The 20,608-nt window shown below is 36.1% G+C and overlaps 1 protein-coding gene across 10 annotated transcripts in view; it reads right to left on the bottom strand.

The window, feature by feature from the left end:
• TRDN (triadin) overlaps positions 1–20,608 on the bottom strand; it is a 224,279-nt gene that overhangs the window by 124,452 nt on the left and 79,219 nt on the right. For all 10 annotated transcript variants that reach the window (XM_051792113.1, XM_051792115.1, XM_051792118.1 and 7 more), the window contains 2 exons: positions 19,944–20,003; positions 91–162 (listed from right to left, as the gene is read on the bottom strand). In XM_051792113.1, the coding sequence (XP_051648073.1) occupies positions 91–162; positions 19,944–20,003 (132 nt within the window). The remainder of the gene's footprint in view (positions 1–90; positions 163–19,943; positions 20,004–20,608) is intronic.

Here is a 20,608-nt window from a genome sequence, read left to right as displayed (position 1 = left end):
ACAAAAAATAAAAATAATAATAAAAAAAATCCATTAGGACAGATAGTCAAGTTAATGAGAAGAAGAAAAAGTAGAAAAACTCAAACTTGCCGTCAACAGCTGCTGGTTTCTTTCTTGGACTGTGTTCTAGAAGAAGACGAGGTGGTACAAATTCCTTATGTCCTGCACACAAGTATATGGGTTAAGAAGCGTAGAAAATGTATTCACTAACAGGCTAAGCAGTTTCACTGGGAGACTGAACTCCCTTCAAAATTGTTCATGTTTAAAATATTACACTGTGCATAAAAGCTATTATCTTTCTGACACCTTAGGAAGGAAATGTATTTCTCAACAAACAGAGTAATTTATTTTTAAGAGACACATTTGAAATCAATGAAGTCTAGGTGACTCAAGCATATGCTGAAATACTTACAGTTTTATTTTTCTTCATTAGACTCAAAACTGAACTATAATACTTTGATAATAAGGTTACATATTCATGATGCCTCTTCTACAGTAAAGACTTATTTTCTTCTGTCAAACAAATGATCTTCAGCAGTTCCCTAAAGTCTACTTATTATGAACTCCTTGAAACACCAGTAAAAATGATGACGTTTCTCATCCTTAAGGGTTATTCTTAATTAGGCAATACCAACCACGTCATGCATTGTAAACACTGAGGTCCTGATTCCAGCTGTGGTTGAAACACCTCTACTCTCTCAGACTGTTCAGCTGGGACTTTCTGTACTGTCTCAGCCTACGTGCAGATATCATGCTTTATAACAAAATATTTTTCACTTCATTTCTCCAAAGATTCTCAAGCCAATTTAGCCTACTCTTATTACTTACGCTTATTTTCTAGTCTCTAACATGTTTTCAGTCTCATTTCCTTTTAATTCCTTTCTCTGACATTTATTCTCAGTAGCTATCATGTCATTGTCATTTGGAAAGTACATTTTTTTTGTGACATGAGAAATAAAATTACATAGTTAAATATGATATTGATTCAGCCTTATGTACCAGCATACATTCACTGCACCAGAGTCCACATGCAATCAGGCTGTTAAATCTCAGCTCCAACTCCACATCAGAAGCTCAAAGTCATGCCTCATGCTTGATTTCTCAGAAGAGAAATTAAGATCTTAATGGACCTTGGAAACTGCAGCATCTTACTTACCCCTCTCATTTTACAAAGGTATGTGTACTCATGGGGGAATGCATGAGAAAAACATCATCTTGGAGACAGCAATGGGATTTGAGCATCATGGTCTTAATGTTATTGCATCTCATCAGCATATGTACAATTGCAGGCATGTGGTTTAGTTCATCCAGTAATTTGTATAAAATATCACGTACAGAGCTGCTCAGACTTGACTCGTGCCTGAGCTACTGAGAAAATGTTAACACATTGGTAAAATCAATGCTTGAAGGTGCTTTGCAACAAATAGTAAAAATCAGGTTTTACACATAATTCCTGTCTTGGCAATAATGAGAAGTGGACATTTACCAATCTCATAATAGAATAACTATAGCCTTAAAATGAATGTTAGGCAAACTTTAGGAATCCAGGTATTTAGCTATGATTTTGCAAACACTTTATGTCTTAAAAAAAAATCTTGAAGTTGCAAACTCAACTAATGAACCACCGAACACTTTTGTTACCAACCAGAATAGAAAAATTATATTCATAACATTTGTCGAAATACAGGAACTTCATCAACCGAATTTCTATTTCAGAATGACAACAAAAAAAAAACAAACCAAGATAAAAATTAATAAAGAGTGGATAATCATATTCTTTCTGCTAGGTTTGATCAGACTAAAGATCACTTTTTTTCCCCCTAAACTAGATCACCTACCCCCAGGTAGGAAAACTGATCATTTTTATAAGTTGGACTAATTGTTTTGTGTGAAAGATGATAAAGAGCAGTGGCTCAGAATGTTGAGTGGATGAGTAATGAAGAAGGATAATCAATGATTTGGACTGCTGTGTAGTATCTACAGTGTGAGGCAATGATCTAACACCTCTAGGTCAAACTGTAGGCTGGCTCCATTATCTTCTTGTTCTTTACTGTAGCACCAGTTTTCTAATGATTGCACCAGTGTGAATATACTGCCAGTATGGTACCACTTATTGCTAATGACTTGTCAAGTTTTATTTTATAGTTTTACAAGTTCTAAGAAAATAATTTATTTCATGCAAATTGACCACATGATCCAATATGAGAGTGTTTTAAGCATGAAAAGCTTAAGCTTCACACATCAAAAACTTTCCCTTAGGCCAAAATGTTTGTTCTGAGCAGGTTCCTATCCACTCTGATAAAAGGCTTCTTTAATGTCTCCATGTCTTATTAAATGTCTCTATATTCACTTTGATGGGATTGCAAAGGACAGTAGCTGAATAAATATTTTATTCATTCTTTTGATGAAATATGTTAAAGGAGATAACCTAAGTCAAATTTCTTTTCTTTCCCTTTTTCTCTCCTCTTTAAGTTATAAAGCACAAGTGGTTTTCTGTAGTACAGATGGCTCACAAATAGAACTGAAGAATTGGCTTCAGCAGATCAGACCATTAGGATTAATGGTGTCTGCTATCTTGACTCCAGCAGTGGCCAGTTGGACACATATCCATGATGTAAATGAGAGGAAGGCAGGATGTTTTTAATGCTCCCAGTGGACAACCAGATTAGTCCATGAATCATGAGAAGTCATTATCCAGATTACTGTTATTATTGTTGGACATACATTTATCTGACTGCTTTAAAAATGCAGCAGAGCACTGCATAGTTATTTGCTTCTCATTTCAAATGTAGACTTTACTTTTCTACTATGAGATAAGATGAAAAGGTTCATTTAACTTGCTTTTTTAATTTTTTTTTAAACTTTTATTAGGGTTTGTTTGCTCAAAAAGACGTAATTGCAAACACAAAAATGGGCACACGTTTCTATGCCTAATCTGTCCATACAGTTCCACAACATTTCCATGCATAATCTTTCCATGCATTTTTGCTACAGATATCTCTTTCATATATGATATTGCAAACAGTTCTCTAACAACAAATTACATCAGATGACAACTGAAATAGTGAAATGTTTTGGTTTTAATCTCATGGGAATGTTCTCATCAGAAGAAAAAGTGTCACATTAACACATGAGTAGCTTCTTCCACTGCCTGAAAGGCAAGAAATATGCTGCAAGGATGAGTAGAAGGTTTAAAACACTAGATGGTAACATGAGTACTTAACTGAAAATAAGCTACAGACCTCAAGCTCTGAGAAACTTCTGTCATTGGTGTTTACTAAATCACTTGAGATGTCTTGAATAAATTAATTCTGACTTGGTTTATTAATATTTTAGATTTTTTATTGCATGGTAAGGAATACAAGACAAAATTTAATTACCTTAATTTTCTCAATCTAGGAAGTGTCTTTCTACATGTATCAAAAATGTCATGTCCAGACATTGTGGATAAATTGAATTTTTATGACAACAGCAAATTATATGAGTTTTCTTTCTTCCCTGATCTTTTGAGTTCTATTTGTCAGCAGTAACCTTAATAAATTGTGTCAAACTATATCTTTCTAATTCAAAAGATCGAGATAAAATAAAATATTTCTAAAATTATTATTATCAAACAACTAAACACATTGTAGACAGATGAATATTCCAATTGGATATAGAGAGAAATAATGCCACCCCAGAATGTAACATGTGGAAATACCACTCCTATGACTGTTCACTTCCTCATACCTATATAGCATTTATTTGAACAACAGGAATCCTACAGTCCAACAGCACCAACACTTTGTTACCGTGTTTCTCCGCGGCAGCAAAATGTCTTCAGATAAATCTCATTCTGCTCAGATGTGATGTCATTCTCTAATGATAGTAAAAATAATTGAAATAAAATAAATGTGCTCTTTGCAGAGTCATTTGTTACAAAAAGTAAATTCAAATCAAATGTTTCATGAATCTTGGAATAAGATATGGATCAACGGAATGAGGTAAGACTGCCAAATATGCTTTTAGAGGACTGAAAACTTCATGAAGGCCAAACATTTTTTCCAGGCTTCCAGTTTTGACATGCAAGATGCTAGAAGTTAAAAGTGAGTCTCTCTCTTGCTATCAGTCGTTACTCTCCAGACATTAGACTGTCATAGTGCTGAGGAAGGGTTTCTCTGCTTAGTACATGTGCATGAAAAACTATGAGCAAACCATTTTTCATTAAGAAAGAACAGCTGTGGATCAAGAGGTGAGATTGTGCAACTGTACTGAACAATGCAAATACTCATTTTCAGGAAAGAATGAGCTGAAATACTGACACCCATACAGGCATTCTTTCCTAAGGAACATATTGTGACGTAATGGTTTTATGCACACTAGTAATTAAATGGTGCCTGAGAACATTACTGGGCTCTGGAATTCAGACATACATATCCTGCAACATTTTTTTGAATAGTCCCTGACAACTTTGACTTGTGCTAAGCAGCAATGTCTCAAACAATTAATTGGCTCAATTTAGGAGTTAACAAGGGCCAGGGACCACTCCCAATAGACAGCCAGGAGACAACCAACCCATTTCGACCTTGAGGAAGTGTACTGGATGCGGATCACTCTATGACAGAAGAAATCGCATTCAGGGAACAGTTGAATTGAGTTTGATTTACTAATCTAGATGTAGCCCACAAGTCTTAAAAGTGATAACAAAATTATATCAAATGGAAAAAATAGTTTAAACAGTGTGTTAATGACCTATCTGGAACTGAATTTTTGGCAGTGGCAGATGAAATTAATGGATAATAAAATGAGGCTTTTAAGAAAGTATATCTTGGAAGCCAAGATACATTTCGGTTTTTCATTTGCACTCAGGATCTGGGTCTTATTAAATGGATAATTGCTCAACATAAAGTGAAACTCTGATTTTGGATAAGGTTGATGTTACCTAAGAAAAGACTCTGTTACAGTGGTGCAGTGATTACCAGTACCAATGAAATCCTTTAAATTGTCATATTATGGTGCACACTATCAACCAGTTACCTTTATGATGCAAAAGAAAAGAAGAAAAGGGAAAATTACATGGATAATGCCAAATCTATCTATCCATCTATGTTCCGCTGTATCTATGCATTTAAGTCCATTAAAAATACCACAGACAATTTTGGAACTCTTCGTAGATCCTAACTTATGAGTAAAGCATGTTATTGAGAGATATTCCCTCAACACGCAGACAACAAAACGAGGCATTTATAAATAACCTTACAGCATTGGGAGGCCATTGATCTATTAAGTTGAAAGCAAGGATCAGTAGGTTAAAAGTGAAGGTGTAGGAAGGATGGATGCAGACTGATAATGTAAATGTAAATGCTGTTTTCAGTGGAGTAGGTGGAGGGATTAAATTTTGCTTCTCAAGGCACCAAACAAAAAGTAGCAGCAACCTGATGGTATTCTATTCTTAATACAAAGAGATTTGAGTTCATCCTTTGTTTTTGATGAAGCATTCTTTTATATATTTACATGCAGTTATACCTACATAATATATAGTACGTATATGTGCATGCATGGGCATATGTGTACATATGCATACACATATATACGCAAATACATATAGGTATTTATTTTGAATGAATTATAGAAAGGTTAGGGTTGGAGGGGACCTTAAAACCATCTATTTCCAAATTCCTGCCGTGGTTTAGTGATGTTTGTGAGCAGAAAACACTTGATTTGGTAATTGAACAGGTGTGAGATTCATTGTTGCAGATTCCTGGAGGTTATGTGAACATCAGTTAGTTGCTGCGTTTTCACTCAGCCACCAAATCCAATTAAAGTCACAGCTGGGAACTTGTTTGATATATCTTTTTCTTTTCCTGTGGGTTTATATCTCACACAATGCAAGTGTGAGCAAGTGTACAGATGAGGCAGGCAAGAGAGGCATGGGTAAAGTTATAGGTGTTTTGGTTTTTTTCTCTTTTAACCTACAGCCAGTACTATGGGTCTAGAAATGTATGCAATATATTTTAGCTGCATGGCAGATCTGTACAGTTAAATCCAGTTAAAATTATATATCTGTTGAGAACTATTTTACTGAGATTTTTACAACAAAATCCCTCTTTACTTCAGTCCATACCTCATGAAAGCTGTTCTAGCTTTTGTGTTCAAAAGACCGAAGTCTTTTAGGAGTTAAAAGTTAAGTATTAGCAATTTTGCCATTAAGTAAGAACTCACACAGCCTTTTCTGACATTAAAATAAAATTGAATTGAAAAAACTGAAAATTCAATTGCCTTTACTTCTTGCCATTATTTATCATGGGCATTTAGCAGATAAAAATAATCCTACATTTATGTTTAGAAATATCGAAAGAGGGATCCCAAAGAACTAAGTAGTAGGACAGTGAAAATGATGGGTTACTGTGTGGAAATGATGGGCTATTATAGCTATTGCTGCATACTTGAGTGTGAAAGGACTGTAAAAGCAGATTATAAAATGGAAAACCGTATTCAGCCTTTCTCTCCCCAAATAGCCTTTAATAAATTGGTATCATATACAGTGACCTCTAGCATAATTAACATGAATATCAGGAGTTAGTATAGATGCATTTTTTTCACAATGTGAAGTATCCAAGGGAAAATAATTAAAACAGAGAAAAGAAAACACTGTAACTAAATACTTGCAGCAGAATGGAGGGGACTGATAAGCTGTTATGACGAAAAGTAATAAACACTGACTATGCCATGGGATCACTGCTCAGTAATTTATAAGTAATTTGTATTTGGTTTATCTGTACATAGCATCATTTCAACTGTCCTTATTCCAACTACATCTAAGAAACATTAAGTGCTAAAGTCAGAAAAGCTGAAAGTAACTACTGCAAGAATGCTAAAACTTTGTGTTGTCTTTGAGAAAGAGTGCATATACGAGGTTTTGCAAAACAAAGACAGCCTAGGATAGATAAAATCACTATAATAATTTCTCATAACTATAGATATTTGTAGATAGTGAATATGTTTAATATAGAAATCACTGGAAGTCAAACTGAACCCAAATATCTCTGACCACAACTCACAAAGTTTTTCATATCTTTATCTTTTTGCCTGAATGAGAGAAACAAGAAGTTAATGACAATCACCTAAGACAGTGAATCCATAACCATTTTTCAGTACTACTGATTTCAATAATAATTTCAATTTAAAGTTAGAGGGAAAAGAATGGAGAGGTTTTATTAGATCAATTATCAGGAGTTAGGCCCAAAGGTACAGAGGTGTTGGCTCCTAACTCCTGTTCCTCACTCCCACTGAAATCAATGAGAACTAAGGACTAGGTTCATATCTCACACCTCTGAAGGTTAGGCTCTGTGCAATTAAGAAACTCAGTGAACATTCTCTTTCTTCTATAAGTGCCATGGCTGTAATTATGAGAAATACTGGAACAAAAAACTGCAATACTTGAGATAATGATTACTTTAAACCAATCTTACTTTAGTGACTTCTGATTCTTCATTCCCTTTAATTTTCACAAGAAAGACACTCTATTTTTTAAATATATATTTTATATATATAGGTATTATTTTTAGAACAGAGTCCTGGGATTCACTGTCATTGGTTCTAAACCTTGTGTTCAAGGCCTCCTCTATGATTTTTGAGAAAATTACTGAACTTACCATGCCTTTCCATTACACCTATAAATGGATGTAACAGAAATTAAAAAAAAAAAAAATGTTACATGCATACAGAAACTAAAAATTCCCAATCTTAAATTATATGAAAGTGAAATCTGTAAAGACCGAGCTTTTGTTCTGATGTTAAAATCATTTAGTTTCTTTGTTTGATTCATTTGGACAGGGAATACCTTCCATATTTTTTGAAGAAAGTATTTCCCTCTATAGTTCTTCTCCTCCCTTTTTCTCACACCCAAAATGCTATAGCAATTGCTATTCATATTTTTAAGTGTCACCACTGTTTTTTTGATTAACAGCTGCTCCTGATAATATCCTTTGAAATCTTACAGAAAACTCGTAATTTCAAGTCTTCATTTGAGCAAAATCCTTGTTTGCACATTTCCAGCATGCTTCTTGAATATATGTAGGCTCTTTCACTACTAGACATCTAAAAGTTAGCTTTCAGACAGTTAAATCACCCAAGGGATCCATTTATAGTCAACAGAGAGAAATTGCTACCTTCAAAGGGCGATTCATCTTTTTTATCTTAAGGCATCTTTTTTAGGATGAAATTGTCTTCTGGAGGCCTCCATTTCATACTATTGGCTATAAAGACAGCTAAAGGTTAAAGTTTGGCAATTAACTTTTGGGTATCTAAGCGAGGTCCAATGAATTGCAAACATCTTATTTAGCAGTTCTACATAAAGATGACACTATGTGCCACCAAAATATTACAGAACTCTAAATTTCACACTCTAAATGCTGTCTGGTAACACAGTGCTCCCCAACCCCCTAGCAATTATATGAATGAATCTCACATAGATAAAGGATTTTGTTGTTAAGCTTAACAGAAAAAACAAACAAAATAAAAAACAAAACAAAAAAAATTATAAAAGTGTTGTTTAGATTTAACGTGTGTAGGCATTGAACACTTTTTGAACTCTATATGTTCTTTACTTTGTCATATAATACTGAGTGTATTGAAGGACAAAGTGAAACAATAGGAAGGAAAGTGAAGTACCAGAGGGAAGAATAGCATTTCCTGATGAAATAAAAATAAATTACTCTTGACTCACTCTAGGTATATGTCATACATTACATGTGTTTCTGTCCACAGAAAGAAAGTGGACATCAAAAGAAAGATTCACCTGAAGAGAGAATGGTGAAAAGAATGGATCTGTCACAGCTTACTGTCACAGTGGCTGCAGATAAGATGCAGAAGGAGGAGGACATCAACAAGGGAGGGAGAGCACGTGTTGCTTAGGCCGTGTCTGAACACTCTTCTGCCTACTGCATTGTATGTTCTCGGAGCAGAAGAGGTGAGGAATTATTGCTAAGATGGAAATGCCTTATGATGGAATGTATCTTATCAAAGCATTTGTAGATTCTTTGTATGGTCTTCTTATCTACACGATATGGTGACCTGGAACCATCCATCAGTGTTAAAACTCGGCGTCATCATTTTCCAGTAGAGAATCTATATTTGAATCAGAAGAGTAACTTCTCTCAGTCCCACAGTGGAGCTATAGGTTCTTCCTTGTTAATGAAAATTTCAGGTGAAAACTGGATGCATTTTTCCTCCTTCATGACGTTTCAGTGTATTCAGCATCAGGAGGTGTTTAAAGACACATTATATGCATCTCAGCTATTTTCCTTTTAATTAAAGTTGAGAGAGACTACTTGTTATGGTGGTTAACTTCCCTAAGAATTTTCAGAAGTATATTTTAAAGGTAATGGATTCATTAGCTCATTTATAATTTTTGAAATAAATATATTTTAGAGTTATATAACCTGGGCTTACACAACTAACTGAAGGAGAAGATTGTGGGTTATCATGTCTCATCAAAGACAAGTGTTTGCTTCTAACCCATGAAATATTCCTATTTTACTGAAATGGTTGGCATTTAAGATGTAGTTGGCTGGCTGGTTTGACCTAAGTAACTCTATAATTTCCCATTCATTGTGTAAGAAGACTAAGCAATTGGTTAGGGTCTTCAGGGACTATTAGGTTGATTAGTATTTAAAATATAGATTCTGTAGTGCTCAATGTTACAACACTAAAATATTTCTACAGGTCAATTTTGGTCTCCAAAATTAGAAAATAACAGAACTTAGAGGTACTTGTAATCAGACCTATGTAGAAAATCCTAAGGTCTTTTTGAATAGACTATCAATTTTGCTGAGTATCTGTTCCAACCTGTGCAACAAGAAAGTTGAACCTTTTAGTGAATCTCCCTTTTAGCTAGTTTAGGAGCACTTAGAATATTTGACAGGGAAGGATTAAAAGAGACAAATTTTAAATGACCAACACAAATTATCTTTCTGTATGTTGGAAATGGCTGAAGTATTTTGTCCAAAATAAGCATCTTTACTGGAAGAATAATTTGTCATAGCAAATTTTGAACTCAGTCAGCTGAGGTTTGGCAGAGCTATATGTAGCTAATTTCAGTGGTTGTCTTTTCTACTGACATTGCTTATAATGCAATCTCAGATCTATCAACAGTTATATTCCATCCCCTTAAATAACTAATCCTATGGGTGTTCCAAATAGAAATGCTGTCAACAAAATCTGAAACATACATAATCATTGTCTGGGTTCTTTTGCATATATAGGTTTTTAAAAGCTAAAAAATCTAGGCTTGAGGAGGAGGGTCTTTCTTTTGCAAATTGTGTTTTTCCTCATACTTGAAGCCATCCAAGATCTAAGGAAGAAACATATGTTCTTATAGGCTGACATTTGAAACTTATGTTTTTCTAGATTTCTGAAATGTTACCTTGCCAACTATGCCTTACAAATATGTATAAAACTACTTGTGGCTTAAATAATTTTCTGTGAGTATTTTTCATATTAAATTAACTTCTGACAATGATATTGAATACTGAAGAATGGTTGTGTAGCTCTAGAATCACAGAATAACAGAATGGATAAGCTTGGAAGGGTCCACAGTGGGTCATCTGATCCACCTTCCCTGCTCAAGGAGGTTCATCCTACAGCATAGGATGAACACAGCACAGGATTGCATCCAGGTGGTTCTTGAATGTCTCCAGTGAGGGAAACTCCACAACCTCTCTGGGCAATCTGTTCCAGTGCTCAGTCACTTGCACAGTAAAGTTCTTCCCCTTATTCCTATGCATCAGTTTCTGCTCATTGCAATTGTCCTATTGCTTGGCACCGCCACGAAGAGCCTGGATCCATCTTCTTGACTCCATCCCTTCAGATGCTTATATACATTAATGAGGTCCCCTCTCAGCCATCTCTTCCTGAGGCTGAACAGGCCCAGCTCCCTCAGCTTTTCCTTGTAAGAAAGATACTTCAGTCCCTTAATCATCTTCGTTGCCCTCTGCCGGACCTGCTCCTAGAGTTCCACGTCTCTCTTGTACTGAAGAGCCCAGAACTGGACACAGCACTCCAGATGCCTCATCAGGGCTGAGTGGAGGGTTAGTATCACCTCTCTTGACTTACTGGCAATGCTCTTCCTAATGCACTCCACGATCCCATTGGCCTTCATGGCCACAAGGACACACTGCTGTCTCATGGACAGCTTGTTGTCCACAAGGACCTCCAGGTCCTTCTCCACAGAGCTACTTTCTAGTAGGTCAGTCCCCAGCATGTACTGGTGCATGGGGTAATTATTCCATAGATGCAGGGCTCTGCATTTTCCCTTGCTGAATTTCAGAAATTCTTCTCTGCCCATCTCTCCAGCCTTTTGAGGTCCTTCTGAAGGGCTGCACAGCACTCTGGGGTATCAGACATTCCTACCACCAGCCTTGTGTCATCAGCAAACTTCCTGAGGAGGCCTCTGCCCCTTCATCCAAGTAACTGATGAACAAGTTAAACAATATTGGACCCAGTATCGACTCTGGGGGGACAGCACTAATGACAGGCCTCCAACTAGACCTGATGCCACTGATTATGACCCTCTGGGATCTGCCATTCAGCCAGTTCTCAATCCACCTCACTGCCCACTCATCCAGTTCACAGCTTCTGACTTTGCCTATGAGGATGTTGTGAGAGACAGTGTCAAAAGCCTCGCTAAAGTCGAGGTAGACAATAACCAGTGCTCTTCCCTCATCCCCCCAGGTAGTTGTTTCTTGTAGAAGGCAATCGAGCTGGTCAAGTATGATTTACCTTTAGTGAATATATGCTGACTACTCCCAATTACCTTCTTGTCATTCATGTGGATAGAGATGGCCTGCAAATGAGGAGCGCTATCACCTTTCCAGGGACTGAGGTTAGGCTGAATGGCCTGTAGTTCCCTTGGTCCTCCTTCTTGCCCTTTTCAAGGACTGGGGTGACATTTACTTTCTTTCAGTCCTCAGACACCCTCCTGATCACCACAGCCTTTCCAAGATGATCGCAGGGAGCCTCATGGATCAACACTCATGGATCCATCCTGTCAGGGCCCATGGATTTGTGGATGTCAAGTTTGCCTAGGTGGTGTTCTCTAATCCAATCCTCCTTGATCAATCTTCCTTACAACATTCCTTTACCCAGGTCTCCTGGTCATAGACTATTGGGGGCTGGTCTTGTCAGTGAAGTCCGATGCAAAGGAGGCGTTCAGTAACTCTGCTTTCTCTGCATCCTCTGCTACCAGAGTCCCCTCTCCATTTAGTAATAGGCCCACACTTTTTTTAGTTTTCCTTTTGTTATTAATGTATTTGAAGAAGCTATTCTTGTTGTCCTTGACATCATTGGCCAGATTTAATTCCAGGAAGGCCTTGGCTCATTTCTACTTACTCTGACAACTTCTATATATTCATTCCAAGTAGTTTCACCCTGTTTCTATCTCCTGCTTATTCTTGAGAAATGATGGGATGTCCTTGTTCATCCATGCAAATCTCTGGCCCCCTTTGCCTGATTTCTTCTCATCAAGATGCATCATTCTTGAGCATGGAGGAAGTGATCCTTGAATATCAACCATCTCTCTTGGACCCCTGTGATAACTACTGCGAGTTAAAGATCAAGAAGTACCAATAGCCATGACAACCCCTCTTCACTGAAGGACCTGCTCCCCTGGGGTTCTTTCAAGAAGAACCCTAAAAAGTCTAAAGTTATTTTACCTGAAATCCATGGTTACAGTCTTACTCGTTGCCCTGCTTTGTCCTTGCCTGATGCTGAACTCCATAATCTCATGGTTACCACAGCCAAGACAGCCCCCTACCTTCACATCTCCAACAAGACCCTCTCTGTTTGTTAGTGTGAGGTTGAGCAGCACTACCATGCCTTGTGAGATCCTCCACTGATGACAGAAGGCTGTCTGGGGATGTCTGGGGAGTTAAATTCCCCCACAAGAAGCAATGCCTGTTACTTTGAGGCTGCTTTGGGCTGCCTGTAGAATGCTTCCATTTTTTAACCTACTTGACATATCATCACTATTTGTTGTAATAACTATAACTGGAAATCAGTTATGACAATGAGTCACTAAATGTAATACATATTTTACAAGGTCACTTCTTAAATTTATTATGACCTTTTAAATATGAAACTCTGTTTACTATTAGCAGTTTAGGGGTTTTTTTGGTATTTAACTTTTACTCTTATTTTCTAAATAGCTTACTTTTCAAAACTATAGTTGAGTCTTTTGATGATCCTCCATTGAAATTATTCTTGATTTTTAAACTTGTTTACTGAACTATATGAAATTGTTATAATATTAAATAGTAGTAATAAAATATAAAGTAAGTGTGAGAAAAACTGTTACTCTAGTCTCTCTGTCTTCACAGATTAAATTGGTTTATTTCCATTAAAATCAAAGATTTAGACTCACGCCAGCAAAGGTTTAGACTTTCTCTGGTATCCCATAATTTTGCCTCCTCAGAGTGCCTTATAGTGAACTATCGAAGAAAGAGATCCATTCCTCTCTACAGAAGCAAAATACCACACATTCCCTTTGTAGCTGCTTCTGAGAGAGTCAGTCATTTGAAATTTTTTTGGCAAAGTTACAATAAAGTGCCACAAGAGTGTTGACAGATGCAGCTTTGTGTGCCAGCATATGGCTCTGGTTCACAGTAGGATGACATAAGCAGGTAATAATGGATAGCTATTTTGCTTCTGTGGGATGGTGTCAGGATTATATGCTGATAACATTCCAATTGAGAGATCAATGTCATTCCAGAGTTTGACCAAAGAGACAGTTTTTGGGGTGAGAGTGGGGTCAAAGAGAAGAACCTTGTTCAAATGAAGATCAGTGGATATCTTCTCATTGTTTCTCATAGCTGAACAGAAATTCAAAGAAGCAATATTTAGACTCCAAATGGCAGATAAAGTTATTGCAAGAATTGAACATTAATAAAATAGTTATACATTTTTCAACAATTAAAACTTAATTTTCAGCTTCTCATACATGTATTTAAAATCACTCTTCATTAATTCTTTCCTTTCAGACTGATTGATCAGTATTCAAAACTCTCCCAGAGTAAACTCCTCTGTCATTCAATCATCTCCATTTATGTCATCAGCAGAAAAAAAATGTGTCAATAAGTGTTTCATCATATGAGCTGCTTTTTGATAAACTGTCGGACAATTAACTGTCAACTCTGAAGATGAATCCAGATGAATCTCTTCAAATTTTGGGGTACAGTACTGCCCTCAGAAGGCAGTAAAAAAGTAAATATTTAGAAAATAAAACTGGAAAAGTATTACAGCTCCCTTACTCTTTCTTTAGTATTTCACTAAAACAAATATCTGGCTTGTTTGTTTTCTACCAAGGGGGAGAGGGCTATTGAGTAGTTAGCATCAGAAAGCATGTCACCATAGAAAACAAATCCTATTCTTTGGCATTTTTTCTCAAATGTTAAAGCCTATAACTCAGCCCATAATTTTCCTGCTGAATTTCTCCAAACAAAAAACTGATAACATACTACTTTCTTATTTATTACAATTGATTTTTCTTTCTTTTCTATTTGCACTGCATCAAATATATACCCAGAGAAAGTGCACTGGTATCAAAGTTGTTTCCATGTAAATGTGATGTAATGAGGTGAAAAGTTACACCTTGTCATTGAGACATCCACAACACATTCTAGTCTTTAATCGAATAGGAGTGACACTTAAAAATAGTTCAAGAGCCTAAAGTGTTTTACTATCTGAACAGCACAGGGCAAATATTTAACTCCAGTGCTACAGCCCACCCACAGCAAACACAGGCATTTTTACTTTCAAAATTAGGTACTTATTGCTCTAGGGGTTTTTTGCAGTATACTTCATGATCTTTCAATATTAATATACCAGTATCTCAATTTGTTTTATATTATATGGCAAGTATCATACTGACAGTCTTGAAATTCTTTTACCACATTTTGTAATAACAATAATACCTCTCTTTTGACTGAATACTTCTTGGCAACGGAGAAGAGGTACGCCTTGGAAGAAGATTGTAGATGTGAAGGATATTCAGTCTACCACTTCTTTCTGGGACAAAGTAATCTCTAAGATTCCCTATGGTCACTCCTCACAATTTGCCTGAATTTCTTGACTCTCCATGTTTGTCAGGTTTTCTTCCTTTCTGTTTTTTCATAAGCATATGTGCAAAAGGTAAGGCTTCAATGATTTTTTAATGAGAAGGTGGGATGACTCTTTTACCCTATATGATACACTCTTGTGATGTACACATGCCAGAAATCCTGATGATTTTCTCCAAGGCAAATATTTTTTCAACAGTATAAGATTAGCAATATCATCTACATCAGTTTCCCTGACATGGAAATACACAATAAACATATCAGGGTAAATTGATGAAAGGAAAAGATATGGCCACATTCCTTTGTAGTGTAGCTGTTATCAGAAAGAGGTATGTAGTGGTATAAGGTCCATAGAGTAATTGGGTACTTCCGTGCAAAGATTTTAGAAGGTCTAAACTGTGAATAATATCACATCTGTTCTCCCACTGTCTTTGTTGCCAACTAGGCAACTTGAAGATCATCCAGCAGTGAGTCCAGAGTACTGTGAAATGCAAGTGGTTTAACTGAAACTAGAACACCATAAAACTATGCACACAAAATAACTTCTAAGTGATTAAAATGAAAACAAAATCAAACCATGAGTAGAGAGTGTGCCTGTGGAAAGAAAAGGTGCCATGTTATGAAGAAATACCCAAGAGACACTTATCACTCTTCATTCAGCAATATGCAGCATGCACAGCCCCATGCTAAGGTGGCATGCAAAAAGAGAAACACACAAGAATCCACTTTATGTAGCTGCAAACCAAAAAAAGCATTTCATCAGAACAGCTCCTTGATCTGCCAGAGTAGTTCAGGATGTGCTAACATAAAGCAAGCTGGCAAACATTGCAGGGAAAGTAGGGAGTGAGTGGGAAAACAGGTGTATGGCTCAGGAGGAACAAAATAGAGTAGACCCAGTTAACTCAGAGAATCATGTGCTCCATGCTAAAAGAGTGACCAATTAGTGTCCCTGAAATCCATCCATGTGGGTGAGAATTTCAAACTCTCTAAGGCCAAAAATAGTTACAAAATTAAATTTTAAATTTTCTACTAAAATAGAACCTTTTCTCCTACCAATAAAAAAATAAAACTATGAATAAAAACATTAGAAATTCTACTCAGAACAAAATACAGGAATATCAAACAAATTATCTATTACACGAAACTGTATAAGTCAGTTGCCTTCTGTATCAGAAAGGCCATCTTGGACATCAGAAGTGCCAGTAGAAGAATAGAGGTACCAAAGTTCTTAATAAACAAACTTTCCACCTTTGGTTTTTAAGTTTTATAAGTAAAACTTGGGAAATTAACCCTGGAAGAAGTGTATATAAATTCTTCATTTACAGGCAGCCAGGAGTTCAAAGCAATTTGGACAGAGAGATTTTTAATTCTGCAACAGTACTCCCCATACTTGGTCGAGAAACAGTAGTCCAGCAACGAATAAGATCAAAAAATTTATGCTTTTGAGGAAAGGTGGTTCAGCAGTCCCTCTGAGAAACTCTCACATATCACAAGCATGTTAGACAGAAAGTAAAAGAAATTCTCAAGCTCCATTTCTCAACAGATAAATTCAGAAAGCAATTTTTTATAATGTATACAGTAAACCTCAAGTGGGCTACCTATAAATGTCTCAGTAGACTCCAACTGGTCACTGTTGCAGTCATAATATTCATGAGACAGACTTCTGGTTTAGAAAAAAAATTACTTTATGGCTAAAACTCTGCTGGTTATCTATTGCAAAGGGCTGAGAACCCCAGATACTTCTCTTTTGTAAAAAGTAAAATAGTAGTCTTAGGAGTTAGTTAATATTGATAAAATTATTGTGATTTTTAGGAGGATCTGCATGCAATTGGTCAGTATCAGAGACGAATAAGAGCTAGAGAAACAAGAAAACCAGCTAACGCTGCATGAAGCAGCTTAGCAAGAATTTTTCCTTATTTGGCTTCCTATGAATTCCCTGTGTATATTTCATTCATTTTTTATAGCTAAGGCTTCAGTATCATGACAAAACTTTGCGTAAGTGAAGAACATATCAGCTTCATTTGTTAAAATTAACAGAAGAGCATTAACTAACCTCCAACAGGTTGTTTATGTAACAATGTATTAAGTTATATGTTTTGAAAAGTGTACTTAATTAATGAAACATAAGAATCTGAGTTTTACTTTTAATTTTAATTATTTGAGGATTATAAAATGCCATCCTAAGTGATCTACTTTTCTACAAATTCCTTCTTAAAATTAATATAAAACTAAAATAATCTAATGTAGGAAGTAATTAATATAAATTTTATAATAGTAATATTGCAAAAATACTATCAAAGAATAAATACTGAATTGCTATCATTGAGATTATACATTCATGTATTTTGCTTAAGGAGTCTAATAAATGGGTGACTGGTCTTATAAACTCAAGAAGACAGAAATGCATGTTTGACATAAACAATCCTACAGAAAGCCAATATACTTGTGTGAAGGAATTTTCGATGACAAAAATTGTGGTTTTTTTTCTCCTTCACAAATGGCACTATTGAGATTTATATAAATAATTCCTGTTTTAAAAGTATTACAGTGTCAAACTGACTGTAATTAAATTCCTCAGCTGATTTGCACTCAGATCTCTTTGTTTGGACAAAGTTGTTTATCACAAAATATATAGACTGATAAAAGGATAAAATATACCAGATTTTCAAGCTAGTTGGATATTAGGTTCATTAAAGGGTGTTTTCCCCACATTCAATAAAATGAATTATAGTAATACTTCAGTTCACAAAAAGACAGGGTGAAATGAGTAGGTTGCCTGAGAAAGACAGCAACAAACACTGCCTGAGCAATGTTTGGTGGCACTTGCCTCAATGATTTCTATAAATTGAGGCTGAACGTACCTGACTTTTACCTTGCTTCTCAGAAACACAGTGTGGATGCTTCAGCATTGCTTTTCACAGCTAGTGGGTCAACTAAAGCTTGTTGGCAACTAATAAACATTTGAAGGCAATGTTTTTTGGGGTTTTTTACCTCCCACAAAAACGTGTCTGGCTTCACCACAACAACCACCCACAGCATTCAACTTCGGGTGTCAAGAACTGATTTAACAGGTCAGATAGCAGTTGCTTTACAGGTGAAGCCACAGGTGAACTTTAGGAGATGTTTAGGAGATGTTAAGGGGCTGTCCTTTTCCATTTCACCTGCAAATCTACAAAGTAGATTATTTAAGATGCTTTATGACTTTTTTTCACTTTCTGGGGCCTAGAGCTGTCACCCTTGTTGTTCATTCACCTGTGAGGCCATCTGACCACCCAATGGCCACTGAATGTCTTTCAGTTGTTTAATCTGTGGTTTCTTAGCACAGCTTAGTCATACCACATTGGTATGATGCGAGACAAACATTGGAAAGCAAGAGTTTTTTATCTTCTTAAATTCAAGTCACTACAGAATTCCCTCTCTACCTTGCTGCTCCCCTTCACAGTTTTCCCAGTTTCCTTGTAGTTGGAAAGGACAAAACTGAAAAGAACCTAAACCTTCCCTTCCCACAGCATGTCTACTCTGCCTTCAGAGACTGTCAAACAGGACAGGGAGCCATCTGGAAAAAAGGGGCTTTGACATGTGTCACGGCTGCTTGTAAATGTCAGAAGAACCGTAAGAAAGATCTTGAAGATCTCCATGCAAGTATTTGTCATGTGATTTGTTGATGGTACAGCTGTGTAAAGGCAGAAACTAGGTCATTCACACTGGTGCAGGCAGTTACTTTGTAAATTAAAGCATACTTGAAGGTCTCTAGAAGGTTTTGTTAATCTTTCTCCCCCTATGAGCCTAAAACAGTTCCTCCATTTATAACCAGCTGTCTTTAAAAGTCATAGAGGGGGTACAATATTTTGTTCCCTTGTAATGGAACCCCCTACCTTTCCATGTCACTCTTTGAGAACAGGCTTCACAAACCCTTTCCGTACAGAATCCCAAGATTTTCATTTTCCCTCCACAAAAATCTGTGTCCTTCTTCTCTTTGTGAGAGTCTTTGTGTCTCAGCTACATCCTTGGGACTTCCCAGCTCTTTCTGAACCTGGGCATGTCAAGAAAGGATGTAAGCCGCAAGACAGAGATAAGAAAACCCATCCAATTCAGAAGTATACTAGTGGAGAGCTTGTTGAGCAAATAACTGACTAAACAAAGTTTGTAAGTCTTAGTATATCCTTAAATATTCTCTCCTCGACTCTTCTCATGAATATCATTGTTTTCATTCCCAGGATTATGTCCTCTCTATAGTAAGTCCTCTTATGCTAGATTTCAGCAGGAAAAATACGTATTAACTAAGGTCAGGGTAGAGTGATTTAATAATGTGAGATGATGCTCAGTCATCATCAGTAGCTCCATCTTCTTTTTTGGTGAGGAATTGTCTGTGTTAGAACAGATTAGCATGGAGATGTGGGAAGAGAGAATATAAAGCACAGAAGTAATAGATCAGCTAAGGTATTTTATGTACTAAGAACAAAAATTACTGTTTCATTTTTGAAACATTTTGGGCTTAAGCCTTATTATTTGTGGGGGAAAATCCCCAACAGATAATAAGCTATTAACAATAAGCTTCTTCCTTTTGCATCTCATCCAAAAAAAGCATGGAAAATTTTAGCAATTTCTACAGCCTTCCTTTGACTCTATTTTTAACATAATCTTGATTTTAATTCATGCATTGTAGGCAGAAAATTAAAAGCTTTAAGAAAACAGCCATTAGCTCTTATGCTTTATTAAAACTATTTGCACACTCCGTTGCTCTTAAAAGACCTCCCAATAACACAAAATGCACTTTTATACATAAAGGAGCAAAAACTCTCAGGGAAACAGAAGAATATTAGAACAGAGTCCAATGATATAGGAAAGTACCTGGATAAAAATCCCCTTGCGCAAACATGTCAATCACATAGCGACAGAATGCATATTGATCTAACAGAGCAAAAAGGAAGAAAAGAGTAATGAAGAAAGTAAATTTAACATGTCATTTGTATTTAACAGTGAAGATAAAGCTTGGTAGTGCAAAGACATTTCAGTAGTCTTTTTATAAGTAGTCTTACACATATGTTTGTGGTTTTCTCCTGACCTTCAATAAATTCATATGTTCCAAAAGCAACAATTGTTGTCCAGGTCTAATTCAAAACCCCTACCAAGAACTGCAGAACTTCCAGTACGCCAGAGCTAACAGCTCTTCTTCTGGGCTAGCAGTGCACAACTTTGGTTTTGGCATATGTCCTAACCCCATGCACAATTAGTGTGCAAATTGCTGTTTGGACACAGGGCTCAAAGACTTTTCTTTATGCTTAGAGATTAATTTCAGAGACAGGTGATAGAAAATTTTAAAAATGTTTTGTATTGTGGTATTTTGATAATATAGTTTTAAAAGTATAATAAATGTGTATGCTTAGTGAATGGGAATATAAAGAGAACTCCGTGTACTTACACTCCAATAGCAATGACACTTTTCACAGAATTTTACTACAGAATTATCTTCTAAACACTAATCTTTATAAACATACATATGTATATATTAAATC

Source organism: Manacus candei, unplaced genomic scaffold, assembly GCF_025592945.1.
Source record: "Manacus candei isolate 608988 ecotype Guabito, Panama unplaced genomic scaffold, ASM2559294v1 h1tg000034l, whole genome shotgun sequence".
NCBI classification, from domain to species: Eukaryota; Metazoa; Chordata; class Aves; order Passeriformes; family Pipridae; genus Manacus; species Manacus candei.
Note: the sequence above shows the minus strand (reverse complement) of the source record. Positions and strands in the feature narration are given on the sequence as shown.